The following is a 20,351-nucleotide window of genomic DNA, read 5'->3' on the forward strand; positions in this document are numbered from 1 at the left end:
ATACAATGTAATTATAAATGTAAGCGCACAGACATAAGCTACTTAAAATAAATTGTATCAAGATTGTACTTAAGTGTACTTCATGTTTATCTATACTGTACACCTTATCCAGCTGCACCTTAGTTTGATTTAACCCACCAGTACACAGCTTAAATACATGTAATACCTTTCTAATTACATTAAAATTACAGAATATTACACAGGCATAAGCTACTTAAAATAAAGTGTATCAAGATTGTACTTAAAGGGATACTCCACCCCAAAATGAGTGTTACTGATGACAGAGAATAGTGTACGCACTTTGCGTCCATCGGATGCTCTCCAAAATGACGCTACGCTGACATATAGAAACAGAGAGGAGACGAATTATTAAATAAATGTTGTTATTTTTATTTTCTTTGTGTACAAAAATTATTCTCGTCGCTTCATAAAATTCAGATTGAACCACTGTTGGACTATCCTGACGATGTTTTTTATGGTCACACTTTATATTAGGTGGCCTTAACTACTATGTACTTGCATCAAAAAATAAGTACAATGTACTTATTGTGTTCATACTGTATTGCAAAACACTACTGCTGCTATTGAGGTGGGATACGGGTAAGGTTAGGGACAGGTTTGGTGGTATGGGAAAGTTTAAGGGTGGGTTAAGGTGTAAGGGATGGGTCAACAGTGTAATTATAAATGTAATTACAGAAATTAATTACAGAATTTAACTACATATAGGTATTTTTAAATATATAAGTACAATGTAAAAACATGTATGTACACAATAAGTGCATTGTACCAAATGATTAATTTAAATGTAAGTACATAGTAGTTAAGGCCACCTAATATAAAGTCGGACCTTTTTTATACTTTTCTGGGCCTTGACAGTGTTAATTGTTTGGCAGTCAATGGGACAGTCACAAGCCTCCCGGTTTTCATCCAAAATATCTTAAATTGTCTATAAATCCGTGTTGCGAAGCCAAGGCACTCGAGAATTTATATTAAAAGCCTTTATTATCACATGGCTTAAACATTAAAAATAAGGTCACAGATGACCGCAAACCTACGCGTTGCGGCTAATATGGCTCCATCAGGGTGTGGAACACATTCAGAGTCTCTTACACGCAATCACATGACTTCACAATCACCACATGGAGAAAGGAAAATGGAAAAAAATACTTTCACAACATATTACAAAATACATCATAAATTAAAATCATCCAATTCAGTTCAATTTAAAAAAAAAAAAAAAATTCCATATTCATAAATAACGATGTCAGAATATCAGTATTATTTAAATAGGAATGAAAAGCTAACAAGTCTACCTCAGAACCAGACCATATCGAAAAATATCATCTATGTATCTGCCCCACCACTTCATGTTTGCTAAATATGGAATTTTTTATTTTATTTTTTTAATTGAATTGAATTGGATGATTTTAATTTATGACTTAAGATGCAAGTATTTTTTTTCCATTCTTCTTTCTCCATGTGGTGATTGTGAAGTCATGTGACTCTGAGTGTGTTCCACACCCTGATGAAGGCATATTAGCCGCAACGCGTAGGTTTGCGGTCATCTGTGACCTTATTTTTAATGTTTAAGCCATGAGATAATAAAGGCGTTTTAATATAAATTCTCGAGTGCCTTGGCGTCGCAACACAGACTTATAGACAAGTTTTCCCTTGTCCAAAGAGCACCGAGATATTAGAGAGTTTTGCATCCCAGTAGCCCTCTTTTTTTGCATTTTTGTGACTAATATCTTACATTGTGTTCCGAGGACGAACTAAGCTTTTACGGTTTTGGAACAACATGGGGGTAAGTGATTAATGACAAAATTTTCATTTTGGGGTGGAGTATCCCTTTAAGTGTACTTCATGTGTATCTATATGTACACCTTATCCAGCTGCACCTTAGTTTGATTTAACCCATCAGCACACAGCTTAAATACATGTAATAGCTTTCTAATTACATTACAATTACAGAATATTACACAGGCATAAGCTACTTAAAATAAAGTATATCAAGATTGCACTTAAGTGTACAAGTAGCTGTGTAACAGACTCGGTCTGTTACATGTGTAAGAGTAGCTGCCTATTACATCTACATAATTACAAACTGTAATTACAGGCTGTTCCATAACTTAGTTACATGGTAAGTACATTTTATTTCATGTAAGTACAACGGCTACTTCTAAGTACTTAATTAGGTAATTACTCTGTATTATGACACCTTAAAATAAAGTGTTACCATTTTGGAATTAAATTACGTAATTTAGTTACATGTAACTAGTTATTTCCCAGCACTGTAATTTACTCACCCCAATGTCATCCAAGATGTTCATGTCTTTCTTTCTTCAGTCGCAAAAAAATGAAGTTTTTTTAGGAAAACATTCCAGGATTTTTCTCCATATAGTGGACTTCAATGGTGGTCAATGATTTGAAAGTCATAAATGCAGTTTCAATGTAGCTTCAAAGGGCTCTACTCAATCCCAGCCGAGGAATAAGGGTTTTATCTATCGAAACGACCAGTAATTTTCTTAAAAAAAAAAAAACATTTATCCACTTTTTAACCACCAAAAAACTAAATTTTTTTGCGACTGAAGAAAGAAAGTCATGAACATCTTGGATGACATGAGGGTGAGTAAATTATCAGGAATTTTTTTTTCTAAAAGTGAACTTATCCTTTAATATCAGTAGATATCTGTGTGGTAGATTCAACTAGTGCTCGTTATGCATGTCAAAATCATCCACAAAACATTTTTTTCCACAAAGATTGCAAATGGAAATACCAAAATTATGAGCCATAAAGGGACCAAAAAAAGAATCCTCTAACAATCAATTAAAATCCTGCTGGATAAATGTTACTACTGCATAGTAATTGATCCTAATTCTTATTTCATCCAAGTAGCAATTTGTTTGTATTCTTTTAGGATTGATAACTAGAGATGTTTATATAAATGGTACCAAGGTATTACCATGTTTTAGATCGTAATACCTCAGTTCTCTTTTAGGTTACCGTAGTACATACATGTAATAATCATTTAGTACACTATCATGTTATTTATTACTATTTTAGTAACCTAATATTTTTAATTAGATTTTAATTTGTTATAAGCTATAGTTATTTAGTTTTTATTTCAGTTTTAATTTTAGTAATTTCAGTACTTAAATGTATTTTGTTTCAGTTAGCTGCCAATGCAACATTAAAGATTTTAAATTAATTTTTAAATCTAATATTTATATTTTATTGTATTTAAAATTTATTTGAATTAGTATAAATAATTTTCAAAAAATTGAGTTATTTTTTAAGATATCCATAAACGAACCAAAAAATATTTAATATTTTGAATGTTTAAATGTTTGTAAATGATCGAATTTCCAGAGAAATTATGTAAATAATGGCTTCTTATGGAAGGTTTAGTGCACAAGTTCGAGTGTTTCACCTAATATGTAGATTTTATTTCAGCTTTATTTCAATTAATACATTTTAATATATTCAGTATTATTTTAATGACATTTTTAAATTTAATTTTAAAAAAATGTACATTTAAATTAATAAAAATTTAATTTTTTACCATTTTTAATAGTTTTAGTTAACGACAGCAACACTGGTACTAAGGAATTACCATAATCAATGCACCATAGTAACAGCGCAGTAAACGGTACTGTAGCAAAAGCATCACTAAAATCCTAAAATGTATCCTGCTCCTGTTAGAAAGTGCTGGAGACGTTGCAGATGAAACGCAGATGTTCCCTGAGGAACGCTGACAGCCGAATGCCAGCAGTAGCTGCCAGAGATCTGGCACACCAGCAGGCCACTGTCATTAGCTACCTAGCAAACTGCTAAAAGGCCATTCATTATTGTAACCTTTTTATCTCAGGCACTCTCCATACACTTCCAAACCCCAGCTCTATCTGTCTGAAGTGCGCTTTAAAGAAACACTCGTGTAATTAGACTAAAAGCTTTAGGAGAAGAAGCACACTGACTCTGCAGGACTGCAGGTTGATCTGCTAGATCTGTAATTACAAACGCAGACGTAAAAGCCCAGTGACTTCTAAAATGGCGATTTGGGCAAGGTTTAGTAATTGCTGTTTTTCCTCCAGGCCTATTTTCTTTGAAGATACCACACTAGAGCCTGGTAAATATTTCATAAAAGTTAATTAAATCTAAATAAATAAATAAAATGTGTATATATATATATATATATATATATATATATATATATATATATATATATATATGTGTATGTATGTATGTATGTATGTATATATGTGTATGTATGTATGTTTGTATGTTTATATATATATATATATATATATATATATATTTATTTATTTATTTTTATTTTTTTAAGATTTAGAACTTATAAACCAGTGACCAGAGAGACTAATTAAGCTGATCAAAGAACACAGAATCACACGCTGCGCTGGTGCATTCGCACAATAAATTTAATTGCTGATTTGCTGTTGCATAAACGAGGTAACTTATCTGATGGCGAACGACTGCTTCTGTCAAACAGAGTTCAAAAACAGACTGAAATTACTTCTTCAAAGCAAAGTGGATAAATACATTCTCCGCTCCACACAGAAAGCTCTCCTGTATTCTAGTTTAGTCTGCAAAGCTGTTATTCAACCCTGTTAACATTACAATCTGTGATTGGATTTTGAAAAGAAAGACATTCACAGAGAATAATGTAGCTAAAAACAGTCAAAACTGGCAAAGGGTACACTCATAAAAGCAAAATACATGTGAAATATTATAAATATTATTATGATATTATATAAATATAAAGAATGGAATCTCAAATACACATTTACCATATTTGTTCACATTATTTGTTCACAAGTTTTTGTTTACATAATATGAGCATGTGTACTGTGAACATTTATTAAGTATATATAAATACACACATACAGTATATATTTTGAAAATATGTAGTGTTGTCACGGTACCAAAATTTCAGTATTCGGTACCGATACCAGTGAAAATCAACGGTTCTTGGTACCACATGCTAATTAAAAAACACACTATTTTTAATAATAAAGTCAAACAAAAATAAAATGTACAAAAATCAATGCCATTCTTTATACTTATTTAAATTGTGTTTCAAGTTTTTCCGCAAGTAATAAAAGTATGAAAAACAGTAAAGTTTCACCCAAATTTAATTTGTCTTTTAATTAATGAAATTTAAACACACTTTTTTTTTTTGGTAAATAAAGGGGATTTACTATTAAAATTAAAATATGGAAGAAATATTGTGTTTATTTCTTTAAAAATAAATATTTTTTTTTAACAGTAGTAATAGTATCACATACATTCTACTAAATAATAGTAATATATTTCTGGCACAATGTCTTTAAGATAAACTTTTGTTTTGACGGGTTGCCGTAAATACCTTTACATTTCTGTGTGTAGCTATATGATATGACGCTGGTTTTACTCAATGAAACGGTAAAATGCTCGTGAAGTGACTCTCAGAGCAGTTCTGGAGATGTTGTTTATGTATTTATGTCCTCATTGAGACAGCAGATGATGAAATCACCGCGAGCGTCACTCGCGCTTCAGTGTGTGTAACGTTAGTAAAAAAAAAAAAGAAAAAAAAACGCACGTCTCTACCATTCATTCATTCATTCATTCATTCAGAGACTCGCAGAACATGGGGGATTCATATCTGAATCGACTTTTGCGGCTTAATATTTACAGATACTAGTCCATGTCACGATTTGATTTAAGTGTAATGACCTACTTTTGATTAATTCATCCAAACTTTGACAAATTCCGTGACATTCCGTGCTAAACCGTAAATTCCGTTTTTATAACTGGATTCCGAGATTCCGTCCGCGTTTTCGGCATCATGGAAAGAACCGGGTTGACCGGGTACCGTGACGTTTTCATTTTTTTAGTACCGACTTGGTACCGAAGTACCGGGTCTTTTGACAACACTATTTACATGTATATATTTATACTCATAATTTATATTATATATAAATGTATTTAATATGGGAGCATAACATTTTTCTTAAATATATGCATGTGCGTGTATTTATATATACATAATAAATATATACACAGTACACACATATATTATGCAAACAAAAACTTTTATTTTGGATGCGACTCATCGCAATTAGTTGCTCTTCGGAAGACTTTAAATTAAACCACTCGATTCATATGGATTATTTTTATGATGTTTTTATGTACTTTTTGAAGCTTGAAAATGTTAATTACCTAGACTTTAAATATTAGAAACGTCTTCATTTGTGTTTTGAATATGAACGAAAGTCTTCTAGGTTTGAAACGACACGAGGGTGAGTAAATGACGACTGAATTTTCATTTTTGGGTGAATTATCCCTTTAATATCTTCACATATTTAAAATATTTTACAGGCAGTGTAATAAAACCGCTGATAAAAATGATCACTTTTATATTTAAATCATGTAATGCAAGTAATGCATGTTTTTAAAGAGAAAACCTACATGCAATTAATATTAATATATAATATTAATAACACATTTATTTTTAAACCTCCTTTTCTGTACAGCATACATTCTCATATTATTATTTTATTTTTTAGCCATTTAATTGATAAATTAAAGCAATAATTGACACTTACTTTCAAAACAATTGTTAGATGCAGGAAAATGAAATTTTAGTGCTTACTGAAGTTATAAATATTCATTTTCTCATATAGTACTGCATCACGCGTAGTGCGGTGTGTTTACGAGTGAACTCAATTTTAATCTGTTTGTCTGTTTTGAGATCGACTGGTTCTGCTGCACTGATCTTATAGCTTACATGCGAGCCTATCGTTTCCTTCACGCTGTCAATAGCAGTAATAAAGACTTGCATGAACAGCCACAGGCTCGACTGCAGCATCAGTGAAACTGGGGGAGAAGAAGCAGAGACAATCAAACACGACCTGAGTGGCAAAACAGGTTTATTTTATTATTTTAAAGCAGGTTTCTATTGGGAATGATAATATAGAGCTGTACTAAGGCTAGTGAAATGAAGACAGTATATTAAGGCTATATATATATATTAATTTTTTTCATAACAAAAATATATCTCAGAAGAACTGAACTGTACTTTTGAGGGGGGGCTAAATAAATTATAGCCTAAATAAATGGCATAACACAGCCCATTGTTATTGTATTATCATTGAGATACTATTATAGCAGGGCTTTTCAATTAGCATCATTGGAGGGCTGGATTATCAAATTGATCATTTTAAGGGGGCCAAAGGGATGAGGGGGCCATCCCGATCTCTTTCTGGGGGGCCTATAAAATTAGAAATTCAATTTAAATGCATATTATGCAGTAAAATGAAATAATATCACCAACATCTATAAAAGGTTAACATTAGTGCTGTCTGTCAATTAAAAAAATTAACTTATTAATCACACATTTTCTGTAATTAATATATTTATATTGTCATAATTGAATATCCAAATTAATGTAGAAACAAAAAGTAGGGTATATTTTAAATATGTTAAATGGCATCTTTTTTACCAAGTAGCCTATTAATGAAGTGACCAGTATCATTGATGCCAATAATGCTACTTTTGTCTCTATTAAATGCATTTCCCCTCAATTTGATCCATTAATTATAGTCAGTCAAGTGATTTCTCTTTTTCCTTTTTTCTTTGATTTACATCTCAGTCTGCAGCAGGTTTCACTTTAAAAGCAGCGCTGTCTCTTTAAAACCCGACGCTGATCTGACACACATCCGATTTTCTCCCAACTCTTCACAGACATCATAACTCATTTAAGACTGTGTGGTCACTTGCCAAAAACACGCATTTTGACATAATTTTGACTGTTTTTGTCGGTTGACGACCAACTCATTAGTGCAAAACTAATTTAAGGTGTATGTGCGACCTGCGCGTACTCTTCCCTCGGGCCGGATGAAGATGATTGGTGGGCCGGATTGGGCCAGCGGGCTGCCAATTGAATAGCCCTGTAGTTTTTATTACTATTTTAAATTTGTTTGTTTGTTTTCCCCTTTTTCTTCCATTTTCTCATCTAGTTTTCTTTATTTAGTTTTAGTCATTTTTATGTTTAATTTTTTTTGCTTTGATTTCATCTAAATACATCAACTATTTTTATATTTTTTTTTACTCTGAAACTGTAGCTTGACCAGCTACAAGCTACTCGTAAATTAAAATAGTTAAGATACATTCAAGCTACCCTTCTGAAAAGGTAGCAAGCTACACTACAGGGTACACTCAAAAAGTAGCTAGTTACATTAAAACTACTTCAAAAAATTTTATTATTATTATTTTCTTTTACATTTAACATTACAAATAACTGAATAATTTTTAATGAAGAATTCTAATGAAGTTATAAGTAAGATATTTGGGGTTTAAAACAACATATTGTAATGCAATCATGATTTCAAATAGTAGTTTGAATTCAGGTTGATTGGGACACTTTTCCCCCCCAAGTCAAGTTCAATGACAAAAAGTGCTCCAATCGTTTGATTTTTGTAAACTATCCGATACACACAATAATAAAATATAGTTATATAGTTACATAATCTCAAACTGGCTGTCAAAGTGCAAAATTGCTACAAATGTAATATCAATGCAAAAACAAAATGAATGCAACTTAAAATGAATGCGCTGCTTCAATGCATTACAGGCTCGTGACTCGTCAGAATGCATAATATGCAATGTTGAGACCACATGACCAATTTAATCCTTCTCATTTTTATTCAGAAGACCTCCCGCTATTGGACACTTAATGCTTATGGAATAAATTAATCATGTCTAATTGCTTTTAGCGCATAATGCCGTTGTTGACTTTTGCGTGAAGCTGCATCCACACCACTAGGTGTCAGTAACTCCGAAATGATGTAGGGAGCAACAACTGGCGATGCAGGAGCACTTACCATTTTTGGCCACCTCTGCAATGATGTTGGCTACTTTTGGTGTACATGAGTTCTGCGCAGACAGAAGAGCAGGCATCATGGCAAGAACCCCCATCTCCTGGATCTTTCCACTGGTCTCAACATCTGAAAACAGAGCGAGAAACATCAGTGAATTATATGATATTCAGAAAGGATCTGACCTGCAAACACAAAGGTTTCAGATTCAGTCCACAAGTAGTGAAGCATCCAGGAAGTGAAGCATCATTGAAATAACACGCTTCCAACATGCCATCTAGTCTAGATATAGTGATTTTGGTTTGATGTGTTCATATTGAACCTGTGAACAATTGAAACACTTTCATAGATGGTTATTTTGCCAGTTATAATATCATAAATATAGTAAATTTGTACTTTTATAACAAGTGCCTTTGTGCTACAGTACCTTGGCAGTAAATTACAGAAATCTAGTTAACACTGCTGCAAGAGTGTTTCTAACACATTGTCTGAGGTTGTGATGGTAAATTTGACATCTTTCGCTCTTCTGATTGCCATAATCAAAATAAATTGGAAATTTCACTAATAGAGCAAATGGAAACACACACAAAAAAAAAAAAATCACATTTGCTGTAGTCTTCCATTCACCACTATAGAAATGTATCCTTGTATGATGACTTCCTTTTCTGAGAGCACCAGAAATGTGAAAATGGTCCATTTAGGACTTACATAGGGTTCACTTTTTGAACAATGAATTTCCACGACGTACATGTCCTTCAAAGTCGTTCATGATTACTAGAAAAGACTGGTGGGATAGATTTTCATTTCAGACACTAATCTTTGGAATTAATGCATCTACACAAGAATACCTTTTAAGTCTCTCAACCAGTAAAACCGATGTTAACACCGATGTTGGTTTGTGGGGAGGTTTTACACAACCACATATAAAGAGCAATAACTAGTCGCTGAAACTAATTCATTTTAAAGCACATCAAAACTAGGAATAGATTCTTATCCGCCTGGTAACAAAGTCATATTTACAATAGTTTTGTTATTGTTAACCAAGACAAAAAAAAACAATGTTTTCGTTAACTAAAATATAGCTGAAATAAAATAAAATGAACATTATATATTAAAAACTTAAAAGAAAATTTAAAATGTTGCCATGGCAATTACCTGAAATAAAAGTTGAAGTATTTAAATTAATAAAACTGAAATTAAATAGAATAAAATTAAAAATATATATTTAAAAAAAACTAATAAAAATGACAAAAGCACATTAAAAAAACTTATTTAAAATATTAATGAATACTATAACAGTATATATAATAATACTAAAATAACACTGATTTACAAGGTTGATACAATAAGCAGAACTAAGGATTGAACTTACAGGCATTTAAATAAACTAGAAATTCACAAGCAGAACCATATATTCTAATTCGTTCTCCGAGTTGTGTTTATGTAGTCATGTTTATTACTTTTAGACAGACAGAAATAACAATCACAAAGTCTACACACTTCTTTTCTATATATTTAATCATTTATTTGTTATTTTTCCCCAAAATGATATCTAATCTCACCGCTAAATGGTACATAAAACTAGGAGTGCTCCGATCAGGATTTTTTAGGCCGATCACCGATCACAGAAAGCAGTATCTGCCGATACAATCACCGATACCGATCTTTTTAAAGCCTTCTTTTTATCATGTAGAATTAGATCATGCACTGCATTTTTGTTTTGACAATCGTGCAATTGTTGCACAATAGCTTACACACAGCACAAGAATGACTTCATGAGCTGTATGTGAGATGGGCCTTTTACACCAGGTTCACACATACTCTGTTTGCAGTGCGTATGCAGTCCATGTGCGGTACGTAAGCAGCACTGACTGCGCTTTCACACAGGTGCACCTGATCCATGGCTGTTTACTACAAACACAACATTGATCCACATTTGATTTCAAATCCAAACGTTGTTACTTAAATTTGATTGAAGTATTCCTTATGATTCTTTTTTACACAGTTCAGTAATACAATCTTTCATAGATGTGTTTAAATGCAATAAATATAAGAAACACATTATTCAATGCTTTTTACTTTTGCATTTACTTCTAGATTTATATATTAAGTTGCTCAAGCAAGTGACAAAACATTTAAACTACTTTTCTTACATTATCACAAACATTCTAAATTAAAACTTACCATTGACAGAAACAGTCAGCTCTACTGCCTTTTCATTAGCATTTAAGTCTTTATTACAAGCAATCCTGAGGTTCATAAAGAACTTTATTTTCCTACCTCATGAATGCCATCTATTAATGCCTTGTTTATCTAAAAGTGCTCTTTTCCTTTAAACCTAGCCAAAAAGCCATAGCCTATGTGCTGACTGTGAAACACAGGAGACTTTAATTATATGCATTTATGGTGTAATTACTACATTTTCGTGTCAATCAATCCATGTTCATATTTACCGCAAACAATGCGCTGTTACTTTAATTCAGCGCATGCAACAAAAATAGACTCAGTGTGGAAACGATCTCTGCACTGCAGCAGACGCACTGCTCCTGGAACACACTGGCAGACTGCAACCGTGTACAGTGTGAACGCTTTAAACCGTTAACATGAGCGTGGGAAAAAAAGCAATTATCGGCCGATAGTGATAGGTAGCCGATTAATCGGAGCACCCCTACATAAAACTTTTCCGGTCTTTTCCCGTTTAAATGGGCATTTTTGTGTAAGAGTAAGTAATACTGCAGCATCCTGAAAACGTCATTAGTGAAACAATAAGCTTGATCTTTCAATTGCATTTTAACTGACGCTTTTCATTTATTTTATTTTTAATCATGTTTTCAGTTGGCTACATTCAGAATAAAAAATAACTGCAAAGTTTTTATCAACAAAATGGATTTAGTTCAATCCTGCAAGCTGTCCTTAAGTCAAGGCTCCTGCCCTTTTCAATCATTCTTCATTTCAGCCGATGCTGTAAAGAATGAGGAAAATGAACAGCTATATAAAAGACATGCAGACTTACTATTGTGGGCCAAAGCTTTGAGCAGGCAGTCCAAGCAGCCCTCGACACTGTCTGAAGTGCTGTCTGCCGACGAGAGCTTCAGCGTCTTCAGGGCTTCGCTCAGCTTATCCGCTGATGGACGAGAAATAATGAACAGCTTTAGCTCTTCAGTAGTTTACAATTGCACAAAATCATGAAACAACAAAACACCTATTTTTATATGGCACAGTGTTCTCAAGGAGCACAAATGAATTAACATATTAACCCTATAAAGCCTACTGCGTCATATTTGCCTCTAAATGATCATTATGATCAACTTTTGTAGACAATCTACATGCTACATCTACTTCTGTCATCTGATTGATAGTTTATACTTTTTCGCAAATAAAAGGCCTTTTAGTATTTAGTCTCTTTCTTTGAAATCTTTATTGATTTTCATAAAGTAAATATAAGTATCAAATATAAAACATCAGTCTTTTGAAGAAGGCTTATTTCTTCATCTCTTTATCATCATTGTATTGCATTGAATTAATTATATTTTAAAGCATATTAAAAATAGAAAACTCTTATTTTAAATTGCAATAATATTTCACAAAATTGCTGGGGGTTTTTTCTGTATTTTTGATCAAATAGTTACAGCCTTGATGAGCATATAACTTTTCAAAACCATTAAAAATCTTTCTGAACAGTAGTGTATATATATATATATATATATATATATATATATATTGCTCCCAAAATAAAAACTACAAAGCTTTGATTATAAAACTAAGCATCCCCTCAATAATGTTTTTTTAAATTAAATTAATCCCTAATATAAATCCCTCATTCATTCATTCAATAAGACATTATTGGGAGATATAGAGTGACACATGATATTTACATGCATTTGATTTACTCAACAAGCTATCATAATTTCATGTTAATTTTTGACCATATTAATATCAGAAACTGCACCTAATTTCGAGTCCGGGTCCCATGACTCATCATACTACATACACTCATTTTGCTGATGCTTTAATCCAAAGTTTTCATGCATTATCTGTGAACTGGTGTTGCAGGTGCCATGCTCTACTGTTTGATTCACAGAAACATCTGTCATGATTGGAAGCTCTTTTAATAGGCAGAAGAAGTGCGAATGGTGATTCTTGAATACACTTGTCACTCTAGGGATGGTTAAAGCCAGTGAAGCCTTCGTTCCATTAACAGACTCCAACAAATCATATCGAGATAAAGGCCAACAGAGACAATGAGTCAGATCTATCATCAAATCACCCGTCTACTTTATATTTAATTGAGTAAAAAGAAATAAAAGCACAAATTCCCAAAAACTTTCAGCTACAAATTAATTACATCATACTCCTGCATAAAGCATAACTATAAAATACTAATTAAACCAGCTCTAAGTGCCATTAAAAATAATAAAATCAAACCAAAAAAAAGTGTTTTCTGCAAAAAATAGATAAATATTTTGCAATTTTCTACACAAGACGGTTGTGTCATCTTTGTGTTCATTTGGATACCAAAAAAGTGAATTTGAATGTCAAATTGTTAAAAACAGATAAATTAAAATAAAGTTTTCATATGTTAAAATAATTTTAAAAACTGCAGTTGGGGGTAACAGAATCCAGACAAACACGCTTTTGCTGTAAATTAATATGTTGCAATTATACCAAACAAAATGGCATGCTAACAAAATGAATTACCTTAATCTTGTTCAATTAAAATACAGGGATAATTCACACAAAAATAATAATTTTGCCATCATTTACTCAAACCTGTATTTTAAAGTTGAGTTTCTTTCTTCTGTTAAACACAAAAGAAGATCATTTGAAGAATGCTGGTAACTAAACAGTTGCTGGTACCCATTGACATCTACAGTATGGGGAAGAAAAACAAATACTATGGAAGTCAATGGATACCAGCAACTGTTCAGTTAACAACATTCTTCAAAATATATTCTTTATTGATTAACAGAAGAAAGAAATTTATACAGGTTTGGAACAACATGTCAAAAAATTTTCATTTTTGGGTGAACCATTCCTTTAAAAGGGTGGAACGGCTGTTTAACAAACATTATACATTTAACATTAGATTACATTTAACTAATTTATTTAAAAGGAATACAATGCAATAAATTAAATAAACATACAATCCATATCTGTAGTGAGTTTTAAACAGTTTACATTTTAATTTTCCAATGTATACGAAAGAATATATGGATACTTGTTATCAGAGATTTTAGCAGAGTTTTAAAAGATTAAAAAGGAAAAAGCTCCACCATAAGAGTGACATTTGACTGACTGGTTGACATTTGTAGTGGCACAAGTAGCAACAGACCTTTTCCAGAGATGGTCTTATTATTATAGCAGTTTTGGCTTCTGTACTGTGACGTTCCTCTGAGTATAAAAGAAAAAAATGTAGGGTGGGAATTCGGTTCTGTCCATTGGATGGAGGCAGGTCTGCATGCAAGCTTACAGTCGATCGTAAGAGAAAGAAGTCTGTCGCATTCACCAGATTAAGATCAATTTAGGATATTCTGATTAAGAATGATCAAACAAACGTTGGGGGAAAAAAAATAACATATGCATGGATGAATAACAATAAAAACATGCATTCAGAAAATAGGTGAATAGGGTGAATTTACATTGCATGCCGACCTTTAAAACAAACAACAACAACAAAAAATTTCTCAGCTCTATTTTCAAGTCGGCATGAAATCAGAATTGATCCTATTTATTTTCTTGATGCATGTTACTGATCATATTGTGAATTATTCATTCATGCATTTTTGTTTACAGTTTTACTTTGTAATCTGTAATGAAAATAAAAGCTTTATAAGATTTTTCAGCTGTTTCACTCAGTAAAACATCATAATATGGTAGTAAAGTCAGTTGCAACATCCGTTTCATATCATATGAGATATTTTGAATTTTTAGATGAACGTCCATCCTTTGATGAAAGAAAATAAAATACTGTGTTTAAGCCCTAAAACTTGCATAGATGACAAACGCAGCAGAATACATATGACACTAATAATAATATTAATGATAACATCAGTAAATAAGAACTAGTGCTGTCAAACGATTAATCGCTTCCAAAATAAAAGTTTTTGTTTACATAATATATGTGTGTGTGCTGTGTATATTTATTTTGTATATATAAATGCACACATTTATATTATTTATATAACAGACATTTAATATATAAACATAACATATTCTCTTAAATATATACATGCATGTGTGTGTATTTATATAGACATCATAAATATTCACAGTACACACACATATATATTATGTAAACATAAACTTTTATTTTGGATGCGATTAATCACTTGACAGCACTAATAAGAACATATTTCTGATTTTCTGTCGAATAACGTTACTTGTGCCTACTGCTGGAGTAAATAAGACAAAAAAAGGTTGAAAATCACTGCCCCGAACACACAGCGCAGCCCATCCCTCCATCATAATATTCAGTGTATGTCTGCTTATATGTGACCTCCTTTTCTGCAGACTCACCATCTTCACCGTTTCATGATTCAGACTGTTCATATTCATTTGAATCACTGTGACATGCACATTCAGTTCACCACACATGCACTGACCGGCACAGCCAGATCTCCCAGTTTCTAGTTCACATATTTGTGTCAAGTATTATTACATCACAGGCTGTCAATCACACAAGACCGGGATGCACTGGGGATGTCTAAGAAATATGAACTGTGTTACTAATACCAAACTTCATTTCCTAGATGCACTGCAAATTTAAATACTCATTTCCTTCAGGCACTGGTGATCATCTCACCAAGCCAGATGAATATAATTAGCCCAAAAATGAAGGATGCAGGATGATGAGCATGTTGTGGTCCTGTTGTGCATTTGTTAATAATCCATAGCAACGTTACATCACAGCCTCTCTGAAGGATGGGTTCTAGAAATGAGTTTGTCCAAAGCACATAATGTGAACACGCTCTGGTTGTGCCTGAAAACCATTAGGTACTGCCTGAGCCACTCACACACTCACTAGTGTGCATTTATCATTTGCAAATATTAAATACTGATCATGAGGAGTTCGTATTCTTCATCATGTATCTTCATGTTTCGCTTTACTTACCCATCTGGCTAGTGTGTGTGTGTGTGATAGTCCAAACGGGCTCCAAGTGTGGTCTCTGGAGGACTAAGTGCGCTGGTTATCTTGAGGCGGGTACCGGATCGGTTTTGGTTCGCTTGTCAGACAGATATCCGGGCAAGGCCCACCTTAACCCACGCTGCTCCGGTGAAAACAGCCGCTACCGCTACAGATGTTACCGGGGAGATGCATACAACCGGGCGAATCCCCTCTGTGCTTATGTCGGGGATTACGTTATTTTATTCCGAAGAGATGAATGCTCATGTGCATCAAAATAAATACAGCAGCACTTCAGATGTACTTCCTTCTAGTGAGCGAGCTGTCTGATTCTCCGCACAGCAGACGAGCGCGGCGAAGCCCCGCCTTCCTCTCAGCCGATTGGTTTGTGATCCGCGCAGAAGGTTCTTCTCTCGACGCTGATTGGTGGACTTCGTTGTCGTTAAAACAAGCCACGCCTTTTGAGGGTTTGCTCGAGTCATTTTGCGTGTGTTACAACTCAGTCTGACTCGTTTACGCGAATCGGTTCTTTCGAACGGTTCGCTTTGAATAACCGGTTACACACACACACACACACAAAATAAATAAATAAATAAATAAATCAGTGATTCGTGTGCGTCATGACGTAATTACGTCATCACGTGGTCAGTAAAACTGTTGGTTAGGTTTTATTTCGATTAGGTTTTATTAGTAAAAATGTTTATTGTCATTTAATGTGTCCCGGTTGAGTTTTTGCATCAGTGATTCAGCTCATAAAATTGCATACAGCTTAAATATAGTTTCATTCATAATTCAGAATTTCATTCATTCACATGTCTTGACTGGAAAAGTTGTGCATGTCTTAATAAAATGCTGTTTTAAAGTACGGTTTATTTAGAACATATGCTATTAAGATCAACTCTCTTTTAGCCCCATGAATTATTGCTTATTTCATTTTTTGATCAATTTTAGAAAACAACAGGTCAACTGGTATTATTCACACTAAATAATGATATTACGCCCTCTACTGGACATTTTTGTGAAGTAAATGATCAAAGCAATTTGCAGTTGTGCGTTTAGGAAATACCCGATATTCCTTAGTGATTTTGTAACTGTGAGAATAAAAATTACAATGGTATAATATATATTAATATTATTAAAATATATTATACAGCTCCATATCCATTCATGCAAATTCAGCAGTACCTAAATTGGTTATATATATGAACAAAAAGACAAAAACACATTTAATTATGTAGAATTTTATTTCGGTGATCACCACCCTTCTATGAAACACTAATGACCTGTTAGATTTGTAGTAAATCAGATGAAAGCAATGTTTATTTGTTACATGTTCAGCATGTGTTATCAAATTTATTGACAAATTAAGATTCAGTGAAGTGGGATTGGTTGTTATTTGTCAACAATTTAAATATATTACACGATTTGGCAAAACTTTAACTATCAACTATTAAATTAACTATTAAACTATTAAATTAACTATTAATTACAACATTAATAGCACATAATATATTGCAAGGAGATAGCCTACTGGTCGATAAAAATATGTAATGTAATAAAATATACTTGTATAAAGAATTAGACCAGCTAATTAATGTGAGCTTATTGTTTTATCAGATGTGTATTTTACTTTATATTATTAAAAAAGCAAGCAGGCTCTCTTTATCACTGCACTAGCTCTTCAGCTGCAAACACAACACACACGCTAGTAAAGTTCAATATTGTATTATATGTATTATCAGTGTATTATATTGTATCGTTTCATTTGTGCAATCATTCTCAGAAACAAATGCAGTTGTAATGGCCTGTCCTCAGTAAACTGACATTAATGAAAGTTGACATTTGTAATATAAAATAGCAGTGCCATAACAGCACTCAGCACAGAATGGCAGTGTTGTATTCACTGTAGCTGTGTTTAGTATACAGATAAATATGGTGAGAGATATTTGTCTGGCGCACACACACTATTAGTCACCACTTTTTTTTTTTTTTTTTTAAGTAGTTTGAAACTGTTAACTATCCTTACATTACTGTATTATGGTAAGGTGATGGTACTTCGATACATAGCATGGATCTAAATGGTTACTGTGTTCACCCGATAGCCAATTACTGCATGGTACTTTTTTATGTCAGTGTACATTTATATCCAAACTGTATGGTCTCACAATAACTCATATGAAAGCTGAATCTTCATGCATGTGTTTTTTTTTTTTCACCTTTGCTTGAAGAAATTAATATGTAATCTTTACAGACAGTACACTTTAGCATACTTTAAAAACAGTATTTATTATGGAAATAATATACGTTAAAACATTCATAATGTTAAATGTTTATAATGTTATAATGTTCATACATTTATATTAACGTTTATACATTAATATAATTTACATGAGCAATATGTGCTTTTTTGACCCACTTAAGCAGGATTTAGGTAACACTTTACAAATAAGGTTCATTGGTTAACATTAGTTAACAACATTAGTAAACATTAACTAAGAATGAACAATACTTCTACAACATTTATTAATATTAATTTAATTACAAATGTTAATTTCAGCATTTACTAATGCATTATTAAAATCACAAGTTGTGTTTGTTAACATTAGTTAATGCACTGTGAACTAACAAAGAACAACTTTATTTTTATTAACTAACGTTAACAAAGATTAATAAATAGTGTAATAAATTCATTGTTTATTGTTTGTTCATGTTAGTTAATACATTAACTAATGTTAACAAATGACACCTAATTGTAAAGTGTTACCAGGATTTAAGTACACAGTACAGTAAAAAATATAACAAAGTGTTTTACATGTGCTTTAGTATGATAGTCAACATATCAAAATAAGTGCATTTCTTTATGACAAAAGATTATTAAAACATAATGACTTAAAAATGTGTGTTAAAGTAAAACTTTTAATTTGACATTAGAAAGTGCATTTTTAAAAACTGTGTTCAGAAGCATAGTCATGAAAGTACATCTTTATTTCATTGATATTATATCATCTGCAAGTACAGTATTTTAAAAAGTAGCCTATACTTTTACAATTTCAAGTACACAAGTGCACATTCAATACAAATAATACATAAAATGTACAACCCGAATTCCAGAAATGTTGGGACGTTTTTTAAATTTGAATAAAATAAAACTAAAAGACTTTCAAATCACACGAGCCAATATTTTATTCACAATAGAACAAAGAGAACATAACAAATGTTTAAACTGAGAAATTTTACACTTTTATCCACTGAATAAACTCATTTCAAATTTGATGCCTGCTACAGGTCTCAAAAAAGTTGGCACGGGGCCAACAAAGGGCTGAAAAAGCAAGACAGTTTGAAAAGATTCAGCTGAGAGAACATCTAGTAACTAATTAAGTTAATTGACATCAGGTCTGTAACATGATTTGTCAGGATGTCTTAGAGAGGCAGAGTCTCTCAGAAGTAAAGATGGGCAGAGGCTCTCCAATCTGTGAAAGAGTGCGTAAAAAGATTGTGGAATACTTTAAAAACAACGTTCCTCGATGTCAAATTTCAAAAGCTTTGCAAATCTCATCATCTACAGTGCATACCATCATCAAAAGATTCAGAGAAACTGGAGAAATCTCTGTGCTTAAGGGACAAGGCTGAAGACCTTTGTTGGATGCCTGTGGTCTTCGGGCCCTCAGACGACACTGCATCACTCATCGGCATGATTCTGTCATTGACATTAATAAATGGGCCCAGGAATACTTCCAGAAACCACTGTCGGTAAACACAATCTGCCGTGCCATCTGCAGATGCCAACTAAAGCTCTATTAAAGGAAAGGAAAAAGGAAGCCATATTTGAACATGGTCCAGAAGCGCCATTGTGTCCTGTAGGCCAAGGCTCATTTAAAATGGACTGTTTCAAAGTGGAAAAGTGTTCTATGGTCAGACGAGTCCAAATTTGGCATTCTTGTTGGAAATCACGGACGCTGTGTCCTCCGGGCTAAATAGGAGGGAGACCTTCCAGCGTGTTATCAGCATTCAGTTCAAAAGCCAGCATCTCTGATGGTATGGGGGTGCATAAGTGCATACGGTATGGGCAGCTTGCATGTTTTGGAAGGCACTATGAATGCTGAAAGGTATTTTAGAGCAACATATGCTCCCCTCCAGACGATGTCTATTTCAGCAGGACAATGCAAATCCACATACTGCAGCTATTACAACAGCATGGCTTCATAGTAGAAGAGTCCGGGTGCTGAATTGGCCTGCCTGCAGTCCAGATCTTTCACCTATAGAGAACATTTGGCACATCATTAAATGAAAAATACGTCATAGATGACCACGAACTCTTCAGCAGCTGGAAACCTATATCAGGCAAGAATGGGAC

General features: G+C 32.9%; 1 protein-coding gene across 2 annotated transcripts in view; it reads right to left on the reverse strand.

Annotated features, from left to right (window-relative positions):
* rap1gds1 (RAP1, GTP-GDP dissociation stimulator 1) overlaps positions 1–16,366 on the reverse strand; it is a 55,541-nt gene extending 39,175 nt beyond the window's left edge. Inside the window, exons 1-3 of one of the 2 annotated variants that reach the window (XM_058782456.1) lie at positions 15,986–16,366; positions 11,888–11,998; positions 8,881–9,003 (exon numbers count right to left, since the gene is read on the reverse strand). In XM_058782456.1, coding sequence (XP_058638439.1) covers positions 8,881–9,003; positions 11,888–11,998; positions 15,986–15,989 — 238 coding nt within the window. In that variant the 5' untranslated portion in view covers positions 15,990–16,366. The remainder of the gene's footprint in view (positions 1–8,880; positions 9,004–11,887; positions 11,999–15,985) is intronic. The other variant, XM_058782457.1, reaches the window with a different exon arrangement.
* Positions 16,367–20,351: the final 3,985 nt, after the last annotated feature.

The sequence above is a fragment of the Onychostoma macrolepis genome, chromosome 07 (assembly GCF_012432095.1).
Source record: "Onychostoma macrolepis isolate SWU-2019 chromosome 07, ASM1243209v1, whole genome shotgun sequence".
NCBI classification, from domain to species: Eukaryota; Metazoa; Chordata; class Actinopteri; order Cypriniformes; family Cyprinidae; genus Onychostoma; species Onychostoma macrolepis.